Source organism: Hyperolius riggenbachi, chromosome 1, assembly GCF_040937935.1.
Source record: "Hyperolius riggenbachi isolate aHypRig1 chromosome 1, aHypRig1.pri, whole genome shotgun sequence".
In the NCBI taxonomy this organism is placed as follows: Eukaryota; Metazoa; Chordata; class Amphibia; order Anura; family Hyperoliidae; genus Hyperolius; species Hyperolius riggenbachi.
Window position 1 is genome coordinate 373,135,003 of NC_090646.1, and position 22,382 is coordinate 373,157,384.

The following is a 22,382-nucleotide window of genomic DNA, read 5'->3' on the forward strand; positions in this document are numbered from 1 at the left end:
CAATCAGATTTCTCATTGTATTTGATTATTTCGCACTGTAAAATTACAGCTGGAAGCAAGCATAAAACGTTTTTGGGGAACCAGTTATTTTCACAAACACTGAAGAAAGGCAGATATACAGGGGACAACCTGGTGCCTACGGGCCTTAATTGCATATATAGAACATTAATCACCTGTGAATACGTGGAAATGGAAAAATCACAGCAGCCAGACTGCCACGGTTACTGTCTTTCGTTAAACCTTTAAGCCCAATCTACACGATATGATTCTTTATACGATTCAATTACGTTTCTATTTACAATCCGATTAAATCCAACATGTCCGATCGGGATTCGATTCAATTCGATTTGCCATTGCAAAACAATGGCAACTCAAATTGAATCGAATCGAATTCCGATCGGACATGTTGGATTTAATCGGATCGTAAATAGAATCGTAATTGAATTGTATCGTGTAGATGGGGCTTTACTTTTTTAAAAAGGAAGAGAGGAAGGAAGGTCATTATGAATAAGGTGGTAAAATGAACATTTCAAAGCAGTTCCTTTCAAGCATGCTTACAGGCTGTGAGAATTAATATTAGCAACTGGCATGAACTTTTGTAAAGTATAAAAAAAAAAAACTATGGGAACAGCAATGCATTTGTGTCGAGTGGAAGTGAAATGATTCAGTAAATATAACACAACTGAAGGGCTCTCCGTGTGAAACAACATGCCGAGTAAATGAATGTGGCTAAAGAAGAGAGCATCACAGAATTTCAAAATCTGCTTGCTGTAGCAAAACATGCCTGTCGGGCAGCCCTGCATCATGCTGGCGTAAGAGCCGAGGTACAAACGCATATGACTCTTCTGCTGTGCTTATGACTTACTGGCTTCCCGACACCAGACAGCGTCAGGTGAGACACAAATAAATATCCATAAAGCAAAGCGGTCTTCCTTTGCACACATAAAGAGCCAAGAGCTATGCAAACAGAGAAAAGGTTTCACAAACAAGTGAGACATTCCTGCTTAGGAACATCAAGAGGCAAGTGCTGCAGTAAACAACCAAGGAATGCAATTGCACTGTAGCAATTTCCTCTTCCACATTTACCAGTTCAATGCTGGATTAAACCAGCAAAACCTGGATAAATGATACATTCACAGAGAGAAACATTTATCAATCCTCCAGAACAACAAAAACACAGTGGCAGAGTATGACCCACAAAGCAGGGCAGCCAGATTCATATAAATCCCTATAGAAACTGCAATGCAAGACTTCCAAAGTTACTTTCTCACCACCAGATGGGTCTATCGACATCCACTAGACGACAGTTATGAAGCGATGCCTCTTCTTGCTTGCAACATCACGCGACGTTACACAACGGGCGTGAACTGGAAGTGGCGTGATCGCAGTACTTTGCACAGAGTCATCAGGGATCTTAAATATCTGATCTGCAGTGACGGTCATATTTGCTGCACAACGCTATGCAATGCTTGTGAGTTCGTGCACCTGTGCCCATGTCGCGAGATCATGTAAATGACTGATCGTCGTTAAAAAAAAATGCCAGTCATCGGGAAAATAGTCTGTAAAATTGTGACATGGATACACAGTGAGCGACTGTGTTATTTAGGGAAACTGAAGTGAGAGCAGGGCTGTGGAGTCGGGACAAAAATCTTTCGACTCCGACTCCTCAGTTTATGAAACCACAATTTTAGACTCCGACTCCGGGTACCCAAAATGGCTCCGACTCCTCGACTCCGACTCCTTAGCCTAATACTTAACAGGACTGTGTATTTTGTACAAAAATCATCTGACTCCGACTCCTCAGTTTATGAAATCAACGACTCCATCTCTGACTCTGGGTGCCCAAAACTGCCCCGACTCTGACTCCAACTCCACAGCTCTGAGTGAGAGGGAAATGAAGGCTGACATATTTGTGTCCTTTTAAACAAGGTATATTTCCTGGCTGTCCTGCTGATCCTCTGCCTCTAAAGCTTTGTACACACACTAGATATAATTCAGTCACGGAGGCCTATAATGACTGCCTCTATAGTGAATTCAGCATATGTACAGGAGCCTCCAACGCCCCTCAGCCACTATTTTGCTATTGCTAGCCTGCAGGCTAGGGACGCATCTGTACAGTGGTTAGCCATGCAATGTTACTGGAGGGATCGGGTCCTGATCCTAGCTGGGGATCATGCCTCATACCTGTGACTGTTGCCTCAGGTTCCCTTTAAGATTTGAACAGAGTACACAAAACTGAAGATCTTTCTTCAGATTAATAATTTTTATAGATTGGCCCCAAAATGTGCTGCAAGTTAGAAGTGACGTAGTTGCAGAGTGGATAGCCCACTAAATACTTTCATTACAATACATACAGGTTTTGTTTATTACTTTGATAAGTCTTCTAATACATTATGATGCACTTGCTCAGCTCACACTGATTGGCAGCACATCTCCTCACTGTATTTTGAAGGCCGTAGTAAGAACCCAGCCATTCAGGTAGCTGTTATTTATTTATTTCAAAACGTAAATGCAATGAACTAAAAAAAAAAAAAAACCTTGCTAATTAAAAGCAAACTTACCACAATATGCATTAAGAAAAAAAAAAAAACACGAGAGTCAGAACTAGGGAAAATACAATCATGAGCTCTGACCATGTCTGTCTTCTTACAATCAGCTGTAATAGCAAAAGAGCACAATGTAAGAACAGCCAAAGGCCATGACATCACACGGCTCAGCTGTCCTATATAAAGAGAAGCGACATATGCAGCATACATCTCACATGCAATGACAACCCTGAGCAACCCCTGCCACTGCTGAGTCACAGCTTACTATCAGGCAGCCCTCTTTACGCTAGAGAGTGTAAGAAGCCATGTGTATTATCTAGAATCCATTCAGTGGTGAATGAGAAAAATACCCTCACATCAAAAGACAGCTCCAATCAGCTATATATAGCCAGAGGTAAAAAAAGACTATACATCACATGTTCAATTCACATGGAGGTTCTGGAGAAGCCAGCACACCCATGTGCATTTACAAAACAAAGTTACATAATAAACTGAGCATTATCATGGTATGCAATTACACTGACACCATCTGTGGCCAGAGAGTCAGTCAGACATTCCAGTGACTTCACACAGGGTTCTCCAATACAGACATAATGTAAATGTATGATAGAACCCAGATACATTGTAAATTAAAGGGGTTCTTTCGCGAAAAAAGTAGGCAGTTAAAAAATGTGACAGATGACAGGTTTTGGGCCAGTCCATCTTTTTAAGGGGGATTCTCAGGGCTTTCTTTGTTTTCAACAGCATTTCCTGAACCATTTCATGATCTCTTAACCCTTAGCACAACTGAACCACACTGAAACAGTCAGTTTTCTGCACTCTCTTCAACTCTCCGTAACGATTCCAAAGTTATTTTCATAGCTTTGGTAAACACCATGCTTTGGCCAAGGAAAATCTAATGTCTGTACATAACTTAAAGAGGAACTCCAGTGAAAATAATGTAATAAAAAAAGGGCTTCATTTTTACAATAATTATGTATAAATGATTTAGTCTAGTGTTTGCCCATTGTAAAATCTTTTAAATCCCTGATTTACATTCTGACATTTATCACATGGTGACATTTTTACTGCTGGTATGTGATGTAGCTGCTGCTTGCTGTTTTGGCAGTTGGAAAAAAGCTATAAACAGCTATTTCCCACAATGCAACAAGGTTCACAGACAGGAAACTGCCAGGAGTACCACGTTCCTCAGAGTTTATAGTGGGAGGGGTTTCACCACAATATCAGCCATACAGCGCCCCCTGATGGTCTGTTTGTGAAAAGGAATAGATTTCTCATGGAAAAGGGGGTATCAGCTACTGATTGGGATAAAGTTCAATTCTTGGTCACGGTTTCTCTTTAAAGTAAATCTTTTTTTTTTTTTTCAATTGATTTTTATTGAAATTTTCTCTTTAAAGTAAATCTTAAGTGGCAAAAAAAAAAAAAAGATACTCAACCATGGAATCCATGGAGAGGGAAGGCTCTGGATCTCATAGACCCTTCCAGGTCCTTTCTCAGTGTCCGTGTTCCCCCAAATGACTCCAATTCAAGATTGCTTCCTCGAGGAGTCCTCATAAGGCTTCAGAAGCACTTAAGTCTCCGGATGCTTCTGAAAGGGGGGGGGGGGGGGGAGATAGCGATGGTGAGTAGCGAAAGGGCTGAAAATAAGTCACTATTTTTTATTTCATGCTGCATCCAATTCATTCTGCCACCATCTTGAGAAACTCAATTGCAATGTTTCGGTAACTGCAATCCTGGGATGTTGTGTAGAAGTGTGTCATGTTGTTCGACTCCTAGCAGGCAACACAATATTGCCCGATCCTTCACCTCAGCAGGACGTTGTGGGTTGGGGAGGAAGAGGCTTCAAGTTAGGTAAATTAATGTTTATGATTTAAAACAAAAATGTGATTTATTGTAAATTGTAAGCAAAAAAACTCTGCACTCCTGCCATACAATAAAATTGAAACATCAATGGGAAAATAGCAACCTGAGTAGGTGCAGAGAAAGCATTAAAGTGAAATCACTTGTTATAGAAAGTCTTAAAGTGAAATCACTTGTTATAGGAGGCGAGTGGATCCTAGTATATTAAACGTTATAGCATATAAAACACATACATATTACACATACTCTAGGAGTCCCTGTAGTCCATAGCAACCCGAACTACCTTAAAAAGGGAAGATCCGCGGTAAAATAAAAGTAAAAAAATAAAAATAAATAAATAAAAAAAAAATTCAAATCCACTTACCTGGGGCTTCCTCCGGCCCGTGGCAGGCAGGACGTGCCCTCGGCGCCGCTTCGCAGGCTCCCGGTGTTCTTTGGTGGCTGACCCGACCTGTCCAGGCCGGCTGCCAGGTCGGGCTCTTCTGCGCTCCAACGTGCGCCTCAAGAGGGCGTGCTGACGTCATCGGACGTCCTCCGGGCTGTACTGCGCAGGCGCAGTAGTTCTGCGCCTGCACAGTACAGCCAGGAGGACGTCCGATGACGTCAGCGCGCCCCCGTGAGGCGCACGTTGGAGCGCAGAAGAGCCCGAACTGGCAGTCGGCCTGGCCAGGTCGGCCACCGAAGAACACCGGGAGCCTGCGGAGCGGCGCCGAGGGCACGTCCTGCCTGCCACGGGCTGGAGGAAGCCCCAGGTAAGTGAATTTGGATTTTTTTTTTAACTGTGTGAATCTTTCCTTTAAAGAGGATCTGTACTCTAAAATTCTTACAAAAAAACAAAAGCATACTATTCTATTCATTATGTTCTCCTGGGCCCCTCTGTGCTGTTTCTGCCACTCCCTGCTGCAATCATGGCTTGTAATTGCCAGCTTTAGGCAGTGTTTACAAACAAAAGACATGGCTGCTAACCAGCTTGTGATTTGTGATAGGCTGAGAGGAGCTCAGTCTGTGACTCCCACAGAGCCTGCAGGGGGCGTGGAGAGGGTGTGTATAGCTTCTATCCTATCACAAGCAGAGCAGCACATTCCTGCCTGAGCCTGACAAAGCCGTCAGAGGAAAGAAGATTAGATTATATAACATAGATAATACAGCCACTGTGCAACTAGGAAAGGCTGCAGTAAGACAGACCACATTAGAACAGGTATAGGAACTTATAGGATAGAAGAAATAAAGCTGGACATTTTGTTACAGAGTCTCTTTAAAGAGAAGACAAGAAAATAAGGGAAAGGGGCCTGAGCTGCAGTGTGAATGTAACCTGAACTCCATATCAAGTCAATAAATGGATGCTATAAAATGTAATGTCTTATTGTGCTAATAATAGTAAGCTTAATTTAGGCCCGCTTTAAGCTTAGTAAGTGGAAGATATGGTACACTTGTGTGATCAAAACATGAAAACGCAGATGGGTATCATTGTAGTATTCTTGTTGTGTTATACTTCTGAAGCAAACAGACCTCAACTTTTAAGTTAAAGTGCTGTATGTAAAAATAGGACCTATTTTTTGAAGCAAGGAACAGTGTTAATCTTCATAACTGACCACAAAGCAGGTGTAGGCAGATTTGGCAACACTGTGCATGAACATTCAAAGTATGTGATTAGTAACTAACCATATTCATTACAAGACATGGTCCAGACTGTTCTCTCTGCAAATCCAGGATGACTCATTGGAAAGATTTTGGCTTGGGTTGGTATAAGCATCCCATCTTAAAATCCTTTGATGAATTAGGGTTTTATGATCTCCTTCCAAACAACAAATAAAAGCTTAATCTTCATTTCAATTTGGACTAAACATCAACAACTTATAAGCTTAACTGAAGTGCTAGCTAAATTTAAAAGAACCAACAAAGAAATGAACAAACTTGAAGCGATAATCAAAGTACACCTTCTTTCACCAAAATTAGAAAAGGTTTCCACAACAGGAAAAAGCCAAATGCTTCTCAGACCAGATGAGACTGGCTGGACTTTCCAGTGCTCCGAGCTGAAGAGTATGTTTGTATTGTACTATGTCAGAATTGCAGCTCAAAATGATCCGTAATGACTGATTTGGCCAACAAAGGGTTAACGTGTGTCCAGTGGTTGGTCTATAAAAACCAGGGGACTGCAATGGATTAAAGTTACACAGAGGTTTCATAAGAATCACCCATGCCTGTCGTAGACTACTCTAAGGGCAACCTGAAGTAAGGGAGATATGGAAGCTGCCATAATTATCTAGTTTTAAGCAATACCAGTCACCTGGCAGCTGTGCTGATACTCTGCCTCTAATATTTAAAGGGCAACTGAAGCAAGAGGGATATGGAGGCTGCCATATTTATTTCCTTCTAAGCAATCCAAGTTGCCTGGCTATCATGCTAATCCTCTACCTCTAATACTTTTAGCCATAGGCCCTGAAAAAGCATGCAGCAGATCAGGCGTTTCTGACATTGTCAGATATGAAAGATTAGCTTCATGCTTGTTTCTGGCATTAGTCAGACACTACCGCATCCTAATAGACCAGCAGGACTGCCAGGCAACGGATATTGTATAAAAGGAAATAAATATGGCAGCCTCCATATATTTCTCACTTCAGTTGTCATTTAAGCTACAGACCCTGAAGAAGCATGTAGGTCATGCTTCTGACTGAAGTCTGACTGAATTAGCTGCATGCTTGTTTCAGGTGAGGCGATTCAGACACTACTGCCAGCCAAAGAGATGAGCTGGTCACCACATAACTGGTATTGTTTAAAAGGAAATAAATATAGCAGCCTCCATATCCCTCTCACTCAAGGTTCCATTTAAAGGATACCCGATGTGACATGATGAGATAGACATGGGTATATACAGTGCGTAGCACACAAATAACTATGCTGTGTTCTTTTTTTTTTTTTTTCCCTCTGTCTGAAAGAGTTCAATATCAGGTACGTATGTGGCTGTCTCAGTCCTGACTCAAACAGGAAGTGACTACAGTGTGACCCTCACTGATAAGAAATTCCAAATATAAAACTCTTTCCTAGCAGAAAATGGCTTCTGAGAGCAGGAAAGAGATAAAAAGGCTCACTAGTTCATAAATTTTAACTCTGGCATACAATGAATGTGTCTTTGAGCAAAAACAATAATACAGTTAAAACTTAAAAAGTAGATTTAAAGATAAAATAAAACTGTGGAATATCTTAAAAAGTCATTTTTAGGAGAAGGAAGATACATACAATCATTTATTTAATTCGTTTATTTTCGTTTTGGGTGTCCTTTAACTTCATAACTATGTTAGGTAGACACAATGAACTTTTCTGCCAGATTTACTGTCAGATCGATTATTTCCAACATGTCCAATCTGATTTCTGATCGATTTTCCATAGAAGTGAATGGAAAAATCAATTGGAAATCAGATTTGACATGCTGGAATTAATCAATCGGACAGTAAGGCCTGGTTCACACTTGCATTTAAGTGGCAAACGGCTCACCGGTCGATCGGATCCGTTTCCGTTCCATTTCCCAATATTCCCCCCCAGACCCGCACCCCCAAAGTGTATTTTCTATTTAGAACGGTCCGTTTCTTTACTAATATGAAGAAACGTTCCGTTTTCCCTTTGCCCCCAATGCAGTGCTAAAGCTTCTGTTTCCGTTCCGCTGGGCTTAGCGGTCCGGAAAATTTGGTGCAGCAAGAAACTTGCGGTCCGTTCAGCGGATCATGCAGAGCGGATCTATTTAAATAAAGGGATGTAAACGGATCCATAGGTTAACATTGAATCCGATCCGGGAACGGAGAGTTTTTTAGCGCAAGAGTGAACCGGGCCTAAATCTGTCAGAAAATGGCATTGTGTGTACCTAGCATTATGCTCACAGCCTACAGCTCAGGATAGTCCACTCCACTGACTGCTTGGTAAAGGAAACTTACAATGAGATAAATATGGAGGTTACCATTTTGCTCTTTGCTTGGTTGTTGTGATGATCCTCTGCCTTGGATATCTCCCAATTCAAAAAGCCTGAACAAGTATGCAGATTAAGGGTTCTGATCCCACTGGCTACATTTTTACTTCAGGTGTGTGGTTGGAACACTACTAAAGAAATAATGTCAGCCTGATGGACAGGTAACTGGCATTGGTTATAAGGGAATTAAGAAGGTAGTACACATAATTTTTTTACTATAGATTTCCTATAGATTAATATGACAGATCAGCTAGAATAATAAACACTGAATATTATATAACACTGATATACAGTTGTTGTGTTTTTTTAACTAAGCACAGTTGATAATTAAGCAATGGGAATTATACAATGGGAACTGGAATGTGAAAGCTTGTTGGTCAAATTATGACTGTACGGACTAACCTCCAAGCAACTAAATTCTTCTCCAGGACTAATTACTGCAATCAGGAGCCTAGACAGGAGCAGTGCCTGAAACCATGGTGCATGGACTGCCTGTGGCCACTACACAGCAGCCATCATTTATCTACCAGTGAAAGGTGCTCCTTCTAGGAAACACATTTTCTTAACATGAAGACAGGAGTTTACCATCAGTAATGTAAGAAGTGTACAATAGAGCCCAATAATAGTGAACAAAGTTTTAGTTTAAAGAGAACCCGAGGTGGGATTTAATTATGCTAGTGGGGCACAGAGGCTGGTTGTGCACACTAACACCAGCCTCCGTTGCCCCATGGTGTGCCTCCAGGACCCCCCTTGCGTGCCGATATACCCCCCGCAGTGCTAGCGACACACAGCATGTCACCAGCACAATGTTTACCTATGCGCTGTCTGTTAGCGCCGCTCCCCCGCCTCCTCTGTATCGGCGCTACCCGCCCACGTCCCTTCCCTCCCGCTGATTGGAGGGAAGTGTGCACAACCAGCCTCTGTGCCCCACTAACATAATTAAATCCCACCTCGGGTTCTCTTTAAGGGTGTGCACACTTATGCAACCTGCTTAGAAGCTCTAGTGGCCAATTCAGAAGCTGTCGGGAGACTAGAGCAACTAGAGCGTAAAGTGAACCCGAGGTGAGAGTGATATGGAGGCTGTTATATTTATTTCCTTTTAAAAAGGTAACCTATACTGAGAGGGATATGGATTTTTCCTTTTAGACAATGCCAGTTTCCTGGCAGCCCTGCTGATCTCTTTAGTTGCAGTAATGTCAGAATCACACACCCTTGAACAAGCATGTGGCTAATCCAGTCTGACTTCAGTCGAAGAACCTGATCTGTATGCTTGTTCAGGGGCTGTGGCTGAAAGTATTAGAGACACGGTATCAGCAGGCGAGTCATGCAACTGGTATTATTTTAAAAGGGAAATTCATGCTGGATCCACATTGCTCTGCGTATTGTGCTTTACTGTTCCCTGTCCCTCACTGAAAAAAATTCTATTAACCCTTCGCACTCTCACATGCAAATGTTCAAACAAATGCACCCACAGATTCACTCATCCAGGCACAACTGTTATCCCTACAGCTAAGTTAAAAGCCGGGGTTTTAGTTCACAGAAGAATGCATTCTTATGCTTAGTCACCTATACTGCGCAGAAGTACCCAGGTAAACATAGGTGTCCTAACTCTGGCCCTGTAACATGCATAGTGCAGACATGCAAACATTCATTGCATCAAACCTATCAATGGATTAGGAGCACACATCCTGACGTCCTCTCCTGGGACAGATAGTGCATCTTACCAATCGCTTAAGGGAGCTAACGTTATGTGTCCATGTGCACTATGCACATACACCAGCATAAGCTGTGTGCATGCTGACAAAGGCGATGTGCCTGGATATATGTATTTTTTTCCTTGTTACTGACCCCTGTGGCTAGGGTCTAATTCAGTGCACTCCCCCCTTCCCCTGTATGTTTGTCAGCATGCACACAGCTTATGCTGGTGTATGCGCATAGTGCACATGGACACATAACGTTAGCTCCCTTGTGCGATTGGTAAGATGCACTGTCTGTCCCAGGAGAGGACGTCAGGATGTGTGCTCCTAATCCATTGATAGGTTTGATGCAATGAATGTGTTTGCATGTCTGCACTATGCATGTTACAGGGCCAGAGTTAGGACACCTATGTTTACCTGGGTACTTCTGCGCAATATAGGTGACTAAGCATAAGAATGCATTCTTCTGTGAACTAAAACCCCGGCTTTTAACTTAGCTGTAGGGATAACAGTTGTGCCTGGATGAGTGAATCTGTGAATGCATTTGTTTGAACATTTGCATGCGAGAGTGCCAAGTGTTAATAGATTTTTGCTGTTTTCTAGCCACACCCCCTTCAGCACCTCCCTTTCCTTAATAACTTATTTAATGTCCTAACTAGAGGCGATGTGCCTGGATATATGTATTTTTTTCCTGTCCCTCACTGAGGTAATTACTAAAAGATAGGACTTTAGACCAAAGTCAAATTTCAGACAGAAAATGTACCTACCTATAACTCTCCAATGTATTCCCCTTTGCCTCAGGTGAGGTATGCATGAAGGGTGGAAAACTAGCAATATGTCATAAATGTATTGTTGATCAAAGGTGCCACACATTTATGTTACAAGAAGACTAATCCTCTAAAACCCTTGGTACGCTCATAAGGTTTTACAGGAAACCACTAGCACACATATGAATTTAAAGGAGAAGCCTGTCGCATTTAAGACCCAGTGTCACAAGGCCATGTTCATAGTTCATACTACAATAAGTCCCCCTGTGGTATAAGAGCAAACAAACAATGCAATAAAAGGGGACTAATAGCTTTTCGAATTGCCCTTAAATCCCCTGGCTCTCTGCAGAGAACTCCATTGCCACATGCCACCGTTGACAAATTGCTGAAGCCTTTATTAATGGATCATCCAATTGGTTGCTAATATTTTACCGTAGACTGAAACGACATACCGGCAGGCTTAAAAGCCATTCTTTATGTTACAACTTGATTTCAGCAAGCCTTTCATTCTTTCTAAAGGTTAATAGGGGTGAAATGGTATGTGCACCATTTGTTGCTGTAATAGCCACCAGGCACATAATGTCGGAGCTAAAGCAGCTGTAATACACTAAATTGGCAGCATCGTCCCTCACATACAGGAAATAACGAGGCATAAATTCATCTCCTGTAAACAGGTTAAGGCCTCTTGCACACTGCAAGCAATTCAGATTCAGATTCCGCTTTTTAATCTGTTTTTACTTCCGATTCAGATTCAGATTTTCAGTTTGCTCCTTGCACACTGCAAATCTGAATCTGAATCGGAGGTAAAAACTGATTAAAAAGCGGAATCTGAATCTGAATTGCTTGCAGTGTGCAAGAGGCCTTATAAGGAGGAAAAATCTCACGCACTTAATTCCACCCATACTTTACCACTCAAGTCTAGTTATGAATGCAAGAATCTGGATTTTCCAGTAACAGCAATCAGAGGAAGTATTAACTTCCTAAAAATGAGCCATGATTGAACTTTATCTCTTTCAGAAAAAAAAAAAAAAAAAACCTCATCAGTGAAGATGCAAGTAATGTATGAAAACCCAAACGACTGCTGCTCATGCATAAGGTTTAAAGGAAGACAGATGATGTTTGAGGTTTTCAAAAGGTTTACATGCAGGCTTTGAGAAACACGGACGCTATCACTAGTTCTCACTGCTTGGTTGCCACACACATCCTCCAGCTTTCTGATAGCCAGACCGGGACTGACTTATCAAGGATAGTGCAAAGAAAACAGCTGAAAAAGTGGAGCACATACCAAAAACAGCAGAATTCAGCAGCTGAATAAATCAGATTCTGTGTGATTTCTTTCTGGCTTTTGATTCAGTTTACTTCGCTGTAGATTTGCAGTGTGCAGCTTAACCACCTGAGCGGTATGGACGAGCTCAGCTCGTCCATCACCGCCACGGTGGATTTCTCAGGTCCTGGTGGGTCTTTTTTCACCAAATTTTCAGAGGGGGTGTAGCCAGCACTTGGCTAGCTACATCACCCCTCCGATCGCCGCCGGCCCGCTCTGGTCCCCCCGATCACTGCTCTTTTATGCTTAACACCCCCCCCCCCCCCCCCAGCCTCTTCATAGCCTCCAGGGGTCGGTATGGCAGCGATTGGAACTGCGCATGTCGTCGTGACATCGATGTTGTCAGACGTCATACCCGATCATCGCCATGGCAACGCCTGAAGCTATGGCCGAAGTCTCGCCCATCGCGGGATCGCCGCCAGGTAAATATCGCCGGCGATCGGAGGGGGGTGAGCAGTGCCGGGGGACTTGTGTGTGGGGGGGGGAGTGTAGCTAGCCTAGTGCTAGCTACACCAACTTAAACGCATTTAAAAAAAAAAAAAAAAAAGCCACCCGCGGCTGCAATTAAATGAACGCCAGGGTGGGTTAATAAGGCCTAGTGTACAAAAATGCAAAACAGTCATTGAATCGCTGCATTTAAACTTCCCTAAACCCCTCTTGAATGGAATCTCCGTTTCACACAATGTGCCAGCCGAACACACATATAATAGGCATTTTCAGGATGACATTAGATAGCGTCCAAGTAAATGCGCCATGCTCTGTCTGGGGACCACTTACGAGAACAAAACTGCAGAAAAAAAAGCTCATTAGCGCATGCAAATACAAAATGTTTTTCCACCCATTGTAAAAATGGCATCAATGTAATCCACCATGAAGATAACCATAAACAGTTCAATTTCTCATTGTATCCTTAGATCACAAAAAAAAAATCGATTGAAAGAAAAGCTCGACAAATTTATATATAAAAAAAAAAAAAAATGGTAACGAAAAATTTTTTTTAAAAAAAATAAAAATCGCTGCAGTTTCCAGTGATTTTTCCACGTTAAATCGTGGAAAAAAAAAATCACTCCCACAAAACACCGGCGGTAATCGCCAGTGTTTTGCGCTTTTAAGTGTGAATGGGCCCTGATGGTGTTTTTTGTCTGGAGCAAAAAAAGTTTCCACCATAGGCTTCTATGGGAAACCATCTGTCTGGAAAAACATGCTGGTCGGATATTTGCATTGCGTTTACTGGCATGGATCAAATGAATCCATTCTGGACTGAAAGTAAGAACGGTTCCAATTAATAATATAGGATCCGTTGACTGACTGGTTTTGCAACTCAGCCAAACGGGCCATTTTGCCTTGCAGTGTGAACCGAGCATTAGGTCTGAAGCTTCAGCCATAATGTCACACTGATATGGTTGCTGTTCCTTTGACTCCCACACAGAAAAATTATTCTTATTTAGTAGTTATTTAGTGCCAACATCTTCCGCAGCACTGTACAGAGTATATATATATGACGTTCTTTTCAACTTTTTATTGCTATTCTGCTATCAGGAGTGTTTCCACACTCACACAAAACTTATTAGCTTCAGACTGCTCCAGATAATACATTAGTTTATTAACCCTTGCAATGAAAAAAAACAAATGAATAAGGGCCTTTTCCCACTACCCTGCAATTTGCGATTTGATTATGATCACAAAGTACAGTGGTCTCCCCAGGCTCTTTTAGCCGGGTGCTCCACACAGCTAGTTTTGATGAGCACCCGGCCGTTATCAGCTCACCTCTTCCTATGCTGTGAGCAGAGTTGTGCACAGAAGCATCAGCCCTGCATTCTCTAATCTTGCCCCACCCGGCTACTTTTTCCTGCCACCCGGCAGGAAATAATTTCTGGGGAGAACACTGAGGTACATTAAACTAATGGAAACTGCAGCAGCAATTTCCATTAGTGCGATCAGATTGCGATGAAATTTTGGTCAAAACTCAATCGTCGTCCTGCCGCGTTTTGGATGCGATTGAGCTTTACTATACTGAGTATAGTAGCTCAATCGCAATCGCATCGTGGAAACTGAAACGTGATCGCATTTCATAGTGGAAAAGAGCCCTAAGGGCCATTCACATTAGAAGCGCTTTTTTGAGCGCTTTGTGATCTGCGCTTTTAAAAAAAAAAAAAAAAAAAAAAAAAAAAAAAAAAAATCGCTCTCCTTCACTCATTAAAATCACTGTAAAAATCACTTTAAAAATCGCTGCAATCTGGCGATCGCAGCGATTTTTATGCGATTTTAGTGAAAGTGAACGATTTTTAAAAAGCGCTAATCACAAAGCGCTCAGAAAAGCACTTCTAGTGTGAATGGGCCCTAAATGAGGAACACAGACAAGTTCTAAGTAAGATGAGTACTTCATGCTCTTGTTTACATAATCATTCAGGCCTTGGGCTGTTTTTGAGGCGCCTTTTTTTTTTAATGATTCCCAGTGCTTGGGTGGGCGATTCGTTTTTGTGCTTAGCGGTTTTCTAAGCGTTTTTCCCAAGCGGTTTTGTAATTCACTCCCTGACACAAGTCAGGAAGTGAACTCTTTGACCCAGAAAAGAATAAATACAATGTATTTATTCTTAAAAATGCGGACCCAAACGCTACACAAAGCAATTTTGTGAGCATTTTGCATTGCTCCTATAGTTTCCATTGAGGCGGAATCGCCTCAAAAATGGTACACACACCGCTTTACTGAACGGACAGCGCACGACCCGCGCTGACATGAATCTTCTCAGACATTCATTGTCGCATGCGGGCAAAAAAAGCAGAAAACGCCTGCAGTGTGAACAAGCCCTTAATGCTCTCTTCCCACATTGAGAACACCTTGGCATGGGAAGAAAACTCGCTGAACTGTGCAGTCACCACAGCACTGCTACTAGTGTGAATGGGCCCTAAGTCAGGCACATGGGGTTGCATTGTTTCTTACTAATTTTACTACTTGTAAATTGATGTCACTAACCAATTGCGTTTTTCTGTGCAGTTAATATAACACCTACCAATTGTTCACAGCCTGCTGCAGCCACAGAACCAGGAGCATACTCGAGATAAAGCAAGTGAAGTTTTCATCTGTGTGTGGACTTTCTATCAGCAATCAACCACTGAGCCTGAATGTTTGTGTATATGGCCTCATCTGATTAAATATGCTCGCTGAGGAAGATTGTTACTGATGGAGGTGTCAACCTAAGTAGTTTGTATGAAAGACTTATAACTATTTCAGTCTAGGTTATTCACTTGAGGCTGGACTTGCTCAGGTATTTAAGTATAATTTGTAACAACCGTGTAAACTTATAAGCATGTATCTCTTCACTTTGTATAGCTTTACTTATTTTACGGTTGTTGCCTTACGCAGCTATCAGTCTCAGACAAACTGATCATTTTGATGATCCTTATCACAGAGCAATAGTATGTGGAGTGGTGCACAATGATCAGCTTCAAACAAGTCTCTGCATGAAATCCAATCAATAGCAAAGATCTGTTTGACAGACTGCCACCCCTCAGCAATTCATCTAGACAATTTATAATATCGATTGTTTGCTGGAACCCTTCATGGGTTGATTTGTTATTTGGCCACATTTATTTATCCAAAGGCAACTATGGAGATGAAAGGTAGAAATGATGAATGAGACATTAGTAACTGGCTTGCATGCACATATTATGTAAATGTATGCAGCATGGAATTGGGCCAATCAAATACTCTTCCTGCCAATTTTAATATTGTAAGTATTAGAAGCAGAGGATCAGCAGGACAGCCAGGCAATGTGCATTATTTAAAAGGAAATAAACATGTCAGCCTTAATATCCCTCTCACCTCGGGTTCCCTTTCAAGCAGCATCTGACCATCTCCTAGCAAAAGGTCCTGAGAGGTTTCATGGCTCATGCCTTGTCAAATGCATACAGAGAGCAATGTGCACTGTCCTCTAGAGAGGTAGGGTGGGGGTGGGGACTGGGAAGCAGCACTTGGTAAAAAGAAAAAAAAAAAAAAAAAGCTGACTGCTTGTTTTCCACACTAAAGTGAACCTGAGGTGAGAGGGATATGGAGGCTGACATATTTATTTCTATTTAGACAATACAAATTGCCTGGCTGTCCTACTGATCATCTGCCTCTAATACTTTTAGCCATAGATCCTGAACAAGCCTGCAGATCAGATGTTTGACTGGTTTTGCTGCATGCTTGCTTCAGGTGTGTGGATGTTTGACTGGTTTTGCTGCATGCTTGCTTCAGGTGTGTGATTCAGACACTACTGATGCATGAACGATCAGCAGGACTGTCAGGCAACTAAATATGGCAACAGTCATATCCCTCTAAAGGACAACTGTAGTGAGAAGAATATGGAGGCTGCTATATTTATTTCCTATTAAAGGATACCAGAGCCAAAACCCTTAGGAGAAACGTGGGGAGCCGGCATGTATGGTGATCTGTCCTGATGCCCACTGCTCCCCCCGTTCTCCTGTGTACCCTTCCTTACATGCCTAAAGCTTATCTGGCAGCCTCTGCCAGGTCGCCAGAATTGGGCCTCACTGCGCAGGCGCTAGCCCGGCTTGCGGGTGTCCCTTAGAGCACAATCGCGGCCGCTCTGCGCTTGATGTAATCATGCAGTCATGTTCAGAGTGCTCCCGGGTGCAGTCGCGTGCTGAGGAACATGCGTAAGCCGGGTTAGCACCTTCACAGTGAAGCCCAACTCCAGAAGAGGCTGCTGGAGGGGCTTTAGGTATGTAAGGAGGGGGACATGGCAGAACAGGGGGAGCAGTGGGCATCAGCACAGATCACCATACATGCCTGCTATCCACTCCCGTTTCTCCTAAGGTATCCTTTCAACAATACCAGTTGCCTGGAAGCCCTGCTGATCTATTTGGCACACCAGTGCAGTGGGCAGTGTAGTTTTTGAATAACAGCAGTAACAAGCATGCAGCTAATCTTGTCAGATCTGACAATGTCAGAAACACCTGATCTGCTGCATGCTTGTTCATCAGGGTCTATGGCTAAAAGTATTAGAGGCAGAAAATCAGCAGTATAGCCAGGCAACTGGTATTGCTTAAAAAGGAAATAAGTAAATGCAACGGATCAGGAAAATCAGCACCACACGTTATCCGCGTGTTGCATCGTATACTGTCAATGAATAGTATGCTTCCTTGTTACTGTTAACGTATGCGTTATGCGGTAATGCAGCGCGCAACGGTGCCACATGTTGCATAGGTGACGCATTGCAGTGCAGCAAGCCACGTTACAAAGCGTCTGTTATTCCGCAACGCACCACTGTGAATGTAGCCTAAGACTTTTAGCATTTTCTGTAGCTACCAGTGAGTATCACAAAATCTGAGTAGACTCTAAGAAACCAGTATTTGGAGGCACTGAACTGGAACTTTAGCACGGGCCAGATTTTTAAGAGCACATTAAATAGACAATCTTAATTTGCAATGTTCTTGAACTACTGCTGCTGCTACTGCTACTACTACTACCTTGTTCAGACTAGAAAAACGCAATGGCTATGCACTAACTGTTGCAATGCTGAATGAATGGAGCAGTATTGCACAGCATGGCATAACAATATGCGTATAGCTGTGCAATAACATTACACAGCAGTGCAGAGTTTTGGTGTGAATATTAAACAAGTTCTTTGGCCTTTTTAACATCCTTGCAAAAACACACACTGTGTAGTGCACATGGTGCCAATGAGCCCTGACAGCTGCAAACCAAACATGAACACAATAGTAAGTCTTGGCAAGCTTAACAGTTAAAAGTAGAAATGTAGCAGTAAAGTATTGTACCGATGTGTATATCACTTCAACAACGCATTTATGGAAGTGCTTTTCAGATTCATTTGTAGATTTCACTGATAATTTACTGTATATATGGTCATGCAATCCTCGTTTTCAATTGGCTACATTTGTGACAGGTGTACTTCACGTATTACTGTAAATAAAACAATATATCAATTTGGTCAGTATTCCTAATAAATAACTGCAAATCTGACCTAAAATAGCCCAACCAAATAAGCAGAAACATGCCTTAAGAGCACAGCCACCTGTTTGTACTATGGAGACAAGGTCATGGTTCACTGCACAGTTGGACAAGAAAGATAAAGGGACCTTTAAACCATGCCACACTGAGAAACCAGGCTTTCCAGCAGTGTCACAGTCAGTGACAGCCGCCAATGTCAAAATAATGTATAGCTTCCTGCAGAGACAATGATTAGGAGGCTGCATTTGTCTGAGTGTCATGCAGAATACACCAGTCATACACAATTGGTTTACGTACCCCCATGTGTTGAGAAAAACAAAGATTTAATCAGTTGACATGAAACACAGCGAGTGACACCAGAAGACAGGTAGGAATTCTCCAGAGCCACCTGTGTTTATGACAAGAAGCCAGCAGTGCTGGGCTAGCAGCAGCACACAGGCAGGGAGGGCAGTGATGGGGGATGACTGGCAGATCACACAAGGTACAGGGCAGACACCCCCAGGCAGGGAAAGCGTTAGCTCCATCACAATGAGATCTGCCAGCACACTGGTGCCCATCACATCTGGCATGTTGTACTGCTACACCTGTGACAGCCACCAGCAATGCATGGCCTGCGATCACATACACAACATAAACAGAGACCATACAGTAGTGACATGCTGCCTGCCACATGCAGCCAGCAGCCTCCTGCTTACCTTCTCCTTCTTGTCCTTAATCTGCTCCTCGCTCTTGGTCAGCCCTCCGGCCACCACCGCCGGGCTCCATGTGACGCCGCCAGAGGAGCCCCCCGTGCCGCCCCCGGTGTCAGCCCAGCCGCAGCTGTCGATCTTGATGAGTCGGTGCTTGGGGGAGACGATGTACTTGAGCTCTGTTCCCCCTGGCAGCTGGGGCTGCTGGTGCCGACGGGCCCCCGATGGCCTCCTCTCGCTGTTGCTGCGGTACAGGTGCGGGGAGGAGGACGAGGAAGAGGAGGACGAGGTGGTGTTGGTGCTGGAGCCAGGGTATGGCTCCTGCTGCTGGAGGAGGCTGTTGCTGCTGGTGCCCCTCCTGCCAGCCTCCACCTGCTGCTGCTCCTCGCTACACATGGCCCGCAGCTTGCGCAGAGACGAGCCCGGCCCGCTGTACGGATCCTCGAAGTCTCTCTCCTTCTGGGCCCGATAGGCTTTGATGAGGTCGCTCTCCTCCCTGCAGTGGCCGGGCAGCGGGGAGGTGTGGTGGTGGAACTGGGGGAAGCACGGCGGCGGCAGCGGCTGCTGCTGCAGCTGGAAGGAGCGCTCGCTGCTGCCGTTCCGCTTGTAATCCGGTCTGGGGGGCTGCGGGGGGCTCTTCGTCTTGTTGTTGTTATTGTTGCCCAGACTGAAGTATTTGTTCAACCATTTGGCCATGATCAGCCTGGGTGGTGAAATGACAGTAGTGGGGTGAGCTACAGAGCGACCCGAGCGCCGACACTCCCCCCACACACAGCACTCACCAAGTCCTGGGGCAAAACTCCTGCCCAAGTCCTGCAGTCTGGTGCTCTGCTCCCCCCAATGGGCTCAGCTTACAAGCACCCCTCCCCCCCTAATGGGCAACACTTATTAAGTCCTGCAGCCTGGTACTCTGCTTCACAAGCAACCCCCTAATTGGCAGCACTTCCCAATTCCTGCAAACTGGTGCTCAGCTCCACAAGTACCCCTCAATGAGCTCTGCTCCACAAGCACCCCCAAATGGTCCCTTGCCCCACAAGCAACCCCTATTGAGCCCTGCTGCACAAGCACCCCCTAATGAGCCCTTCTCCACAAGCACCCCCTAATGGGCCCTGCTCCACAAGCACCCCCTAATGGGCCCTGCTCCACAAGCACCCCCTAATGGGCCCTGCTCCACAAGCACCCCCTAATGGGCCCTGCTCCACAAGCACCCCCTAATGGGCCCTGCTCCACAAGAACCCTTTAAAGGGCTCTGTTTAACAAACAACCCCCTAATGGACTGAGATCCACAAGCACCCCCTAATGGGCAGCACTCTGCCACCAGACTCGCTGCTGGTCACAACCAAAGTCACTTCAGGCAAACAGGTAGATAGAGATCCTCCATTCGAGAAGGCGCGTATCACAGAGAGTCACCCGGGCGGCACAGCACGTACATGGCAAGCCGTGGGCTCCGAGTCACCCTCCCTCAGGTCACGTCCAGCTTTCTCTTTCCCATTCACTCCGAGGCGTCGGCTGTGTGAATGAGAGTCCTGGCTGGGCAGCCGTGTGTGCGAGGAGGGATATGCCACCAGGAGTTGCAGCTGAGGGAACTTGAGTCACTTGTTGAGTAGTGTGGTGAGAGGTGGCAGCAGAGACGGCGGGCAGCGCGTACACAGCACGGGAACTGGCTGCCTTGTCACTGGAGTTAGGAGCTGGGTTGACTTTGTAGTGACAGCTCCTGTGGAGCGCTGAAACAGAGCTCACCTCTTGCGGAGAATGTGGGGAGGGCTCAGTGGAGAAGTAGTTCCTCCCTTCCCTGCCTGTCAGCTCACACCCAGGCTGGCTGGTCCTCCCCCTCTCCACTGGCTATTCGGGGACTCTCACCTCAGCACAGGACAAAAACACACCTCTCAAATCTTATCTCACCCATACTAGCGTATCATGCCCTGTTATCATTGTTTTTAGATAGGCAAAGTGTATATTTATATATACTTTCTATATTTCTATGGCAAAGGGAACGCAATATAGATTTGCATCAGGAAGTCAGATTCTATGTGATGTTGAGGGTCAAAATGTTGTTTCAGTCTTATAAAATACATTTAGATGACAATTTATATTAAATTAAACGCAGAAATAGGCAGAAATCACTATAACGTACACCATACATGAAGTGCTTACACTGCCCCCGCTGGCTGCCACTAGTAACTACCGTTTATGAATCCATTTTCTCAGATTTCTAATAAAGGAAAACAAAAGTTTGCTTTCTTAGAACAGAAAGAATCTGCAATAATTCAGGTTGGAGTGAGCTTGAGATGTAGAAGCTAAACACATCTTCTGGAGGTGTATTTAGACTTCTTAGAGCTGGTTCAGACGGACGTCTGCGTGGCGTCGCGTCTGTGGGCGGTGCGGCGGCTGCGCGTTCAGGCTTTCAGTAGCCTTCAGTCGCGTTCCGATGCGGTCGCGTTTTTTTTCCCCCTAAGGGAACATTAGCCGTCGCGGTTGGCCGCTCCCTGGAAGCAACATGTCGCTTCCAGGGGCAGCTCGAACGCTAACGAAAATCGGGACGCGAACACCGCGTTCGGGTAAAAGCGTGCAAAAGCTCAGTGTAAACGCTCCCATTCCACGACGTTCCGAACGCTTGCGGTAAACGCTCCGCAAGCGTCCGTCTGAACCAGCCCTTTTAAGGGTAACAATGGTTAATTTGCATATATTCAGCAGTGATGCACTGGGAGACATTTCAAGCTCACACCAACCTGAATTATCACAAATTCTTTCTGTTCTAAGAAAGCAAACTTTTGTTTTCCATAGCATTTTAGTAAGGGGGCTTTTAGGGCCATTGTAGCCCCTCACACACTCCAATGAGTTCTGGGTCACCGTGAGCTTGCTGGTTAGTCTGTACCTAATAAAGCAAATTATGGCTCTATCCTACAAGCAGGGTTAAGTAAATGTAAATTAAAAAAAAAAGGCTAAGGGGAGGGAAGGCTCAGGTTCCTATTGAGTCTACCTTGTCTTCTCTGTCCCCTCGTTCCAGCACTGTCCCCCGGTAAAGGTAGTCTGGTATCAACTGGTTAAAGTGTACCCAATCCAAAGCTCAGGTACACAAAACCAGATACTCACCTAAAGAAAGGGAAGCCTCAATAGGATCCTGAGGCTATTCTGCTGCCCCTCTTTGCTGAGCGCGCTCCCCAGAAGATTAGCTCTTCTTCTCCACATCCACCTAATGATCTCAGTTACTTTTATGCCTTTCAGTTATCTACCTATCCCTCATCAGCTTGTCACTAGGGGTATGCCTGAAAGAAGCATGCAATTTATCCAGTCAGACTTCAGTCAAACATCTTATCTGCATGCTTGCTTAGGATCTATTTTTTTTTATTTATATGTATTTATAAAGCGCCAACATATTACGCAGCCCTGGACACAGGGGAGGACTGGCCCAGGGGGACGGGGGTCAATTGCCCCCCGGGCCGCCCGAATCTTAAGTAATTAGGGCCAGCCGCTGCTATACGCAGCGGCCGCAGACATACCACAGGTGACAGGTTTGCAACCTCGCGTGATATTTCCCGGCAAGTTGAAGTATCCAATCAGAGAAGG

General features: G+C 44.2%; 1 protein-coding gene across 1 annotated transcript in view; it reads right to left on the bottom strand.

The window, feature by feature from the left end:
• SHB (SH2 domain containing adaptor protein B) overlaps positions 1–20,584 on the bottom strand; it is a 286,723-nt gene extending 266,139 nt beyond the window's left edge. Inside the window, exon 1 of the mRNA XM_068234329.1 lies at positions 18,822–20,584. Within this exon, the coding sequence (XP_068090430.1) occupies positions 18,822–19,511 (690 nt within the window). The 5' untranslated portion in view covers positions 19,512–20,584. The remainder of the gene's footprint in view (positions 1–18,821) is intronic.
• Between the last annotated feature and the right edge of the window lie 1,798 nt (positions 20,585–22,382).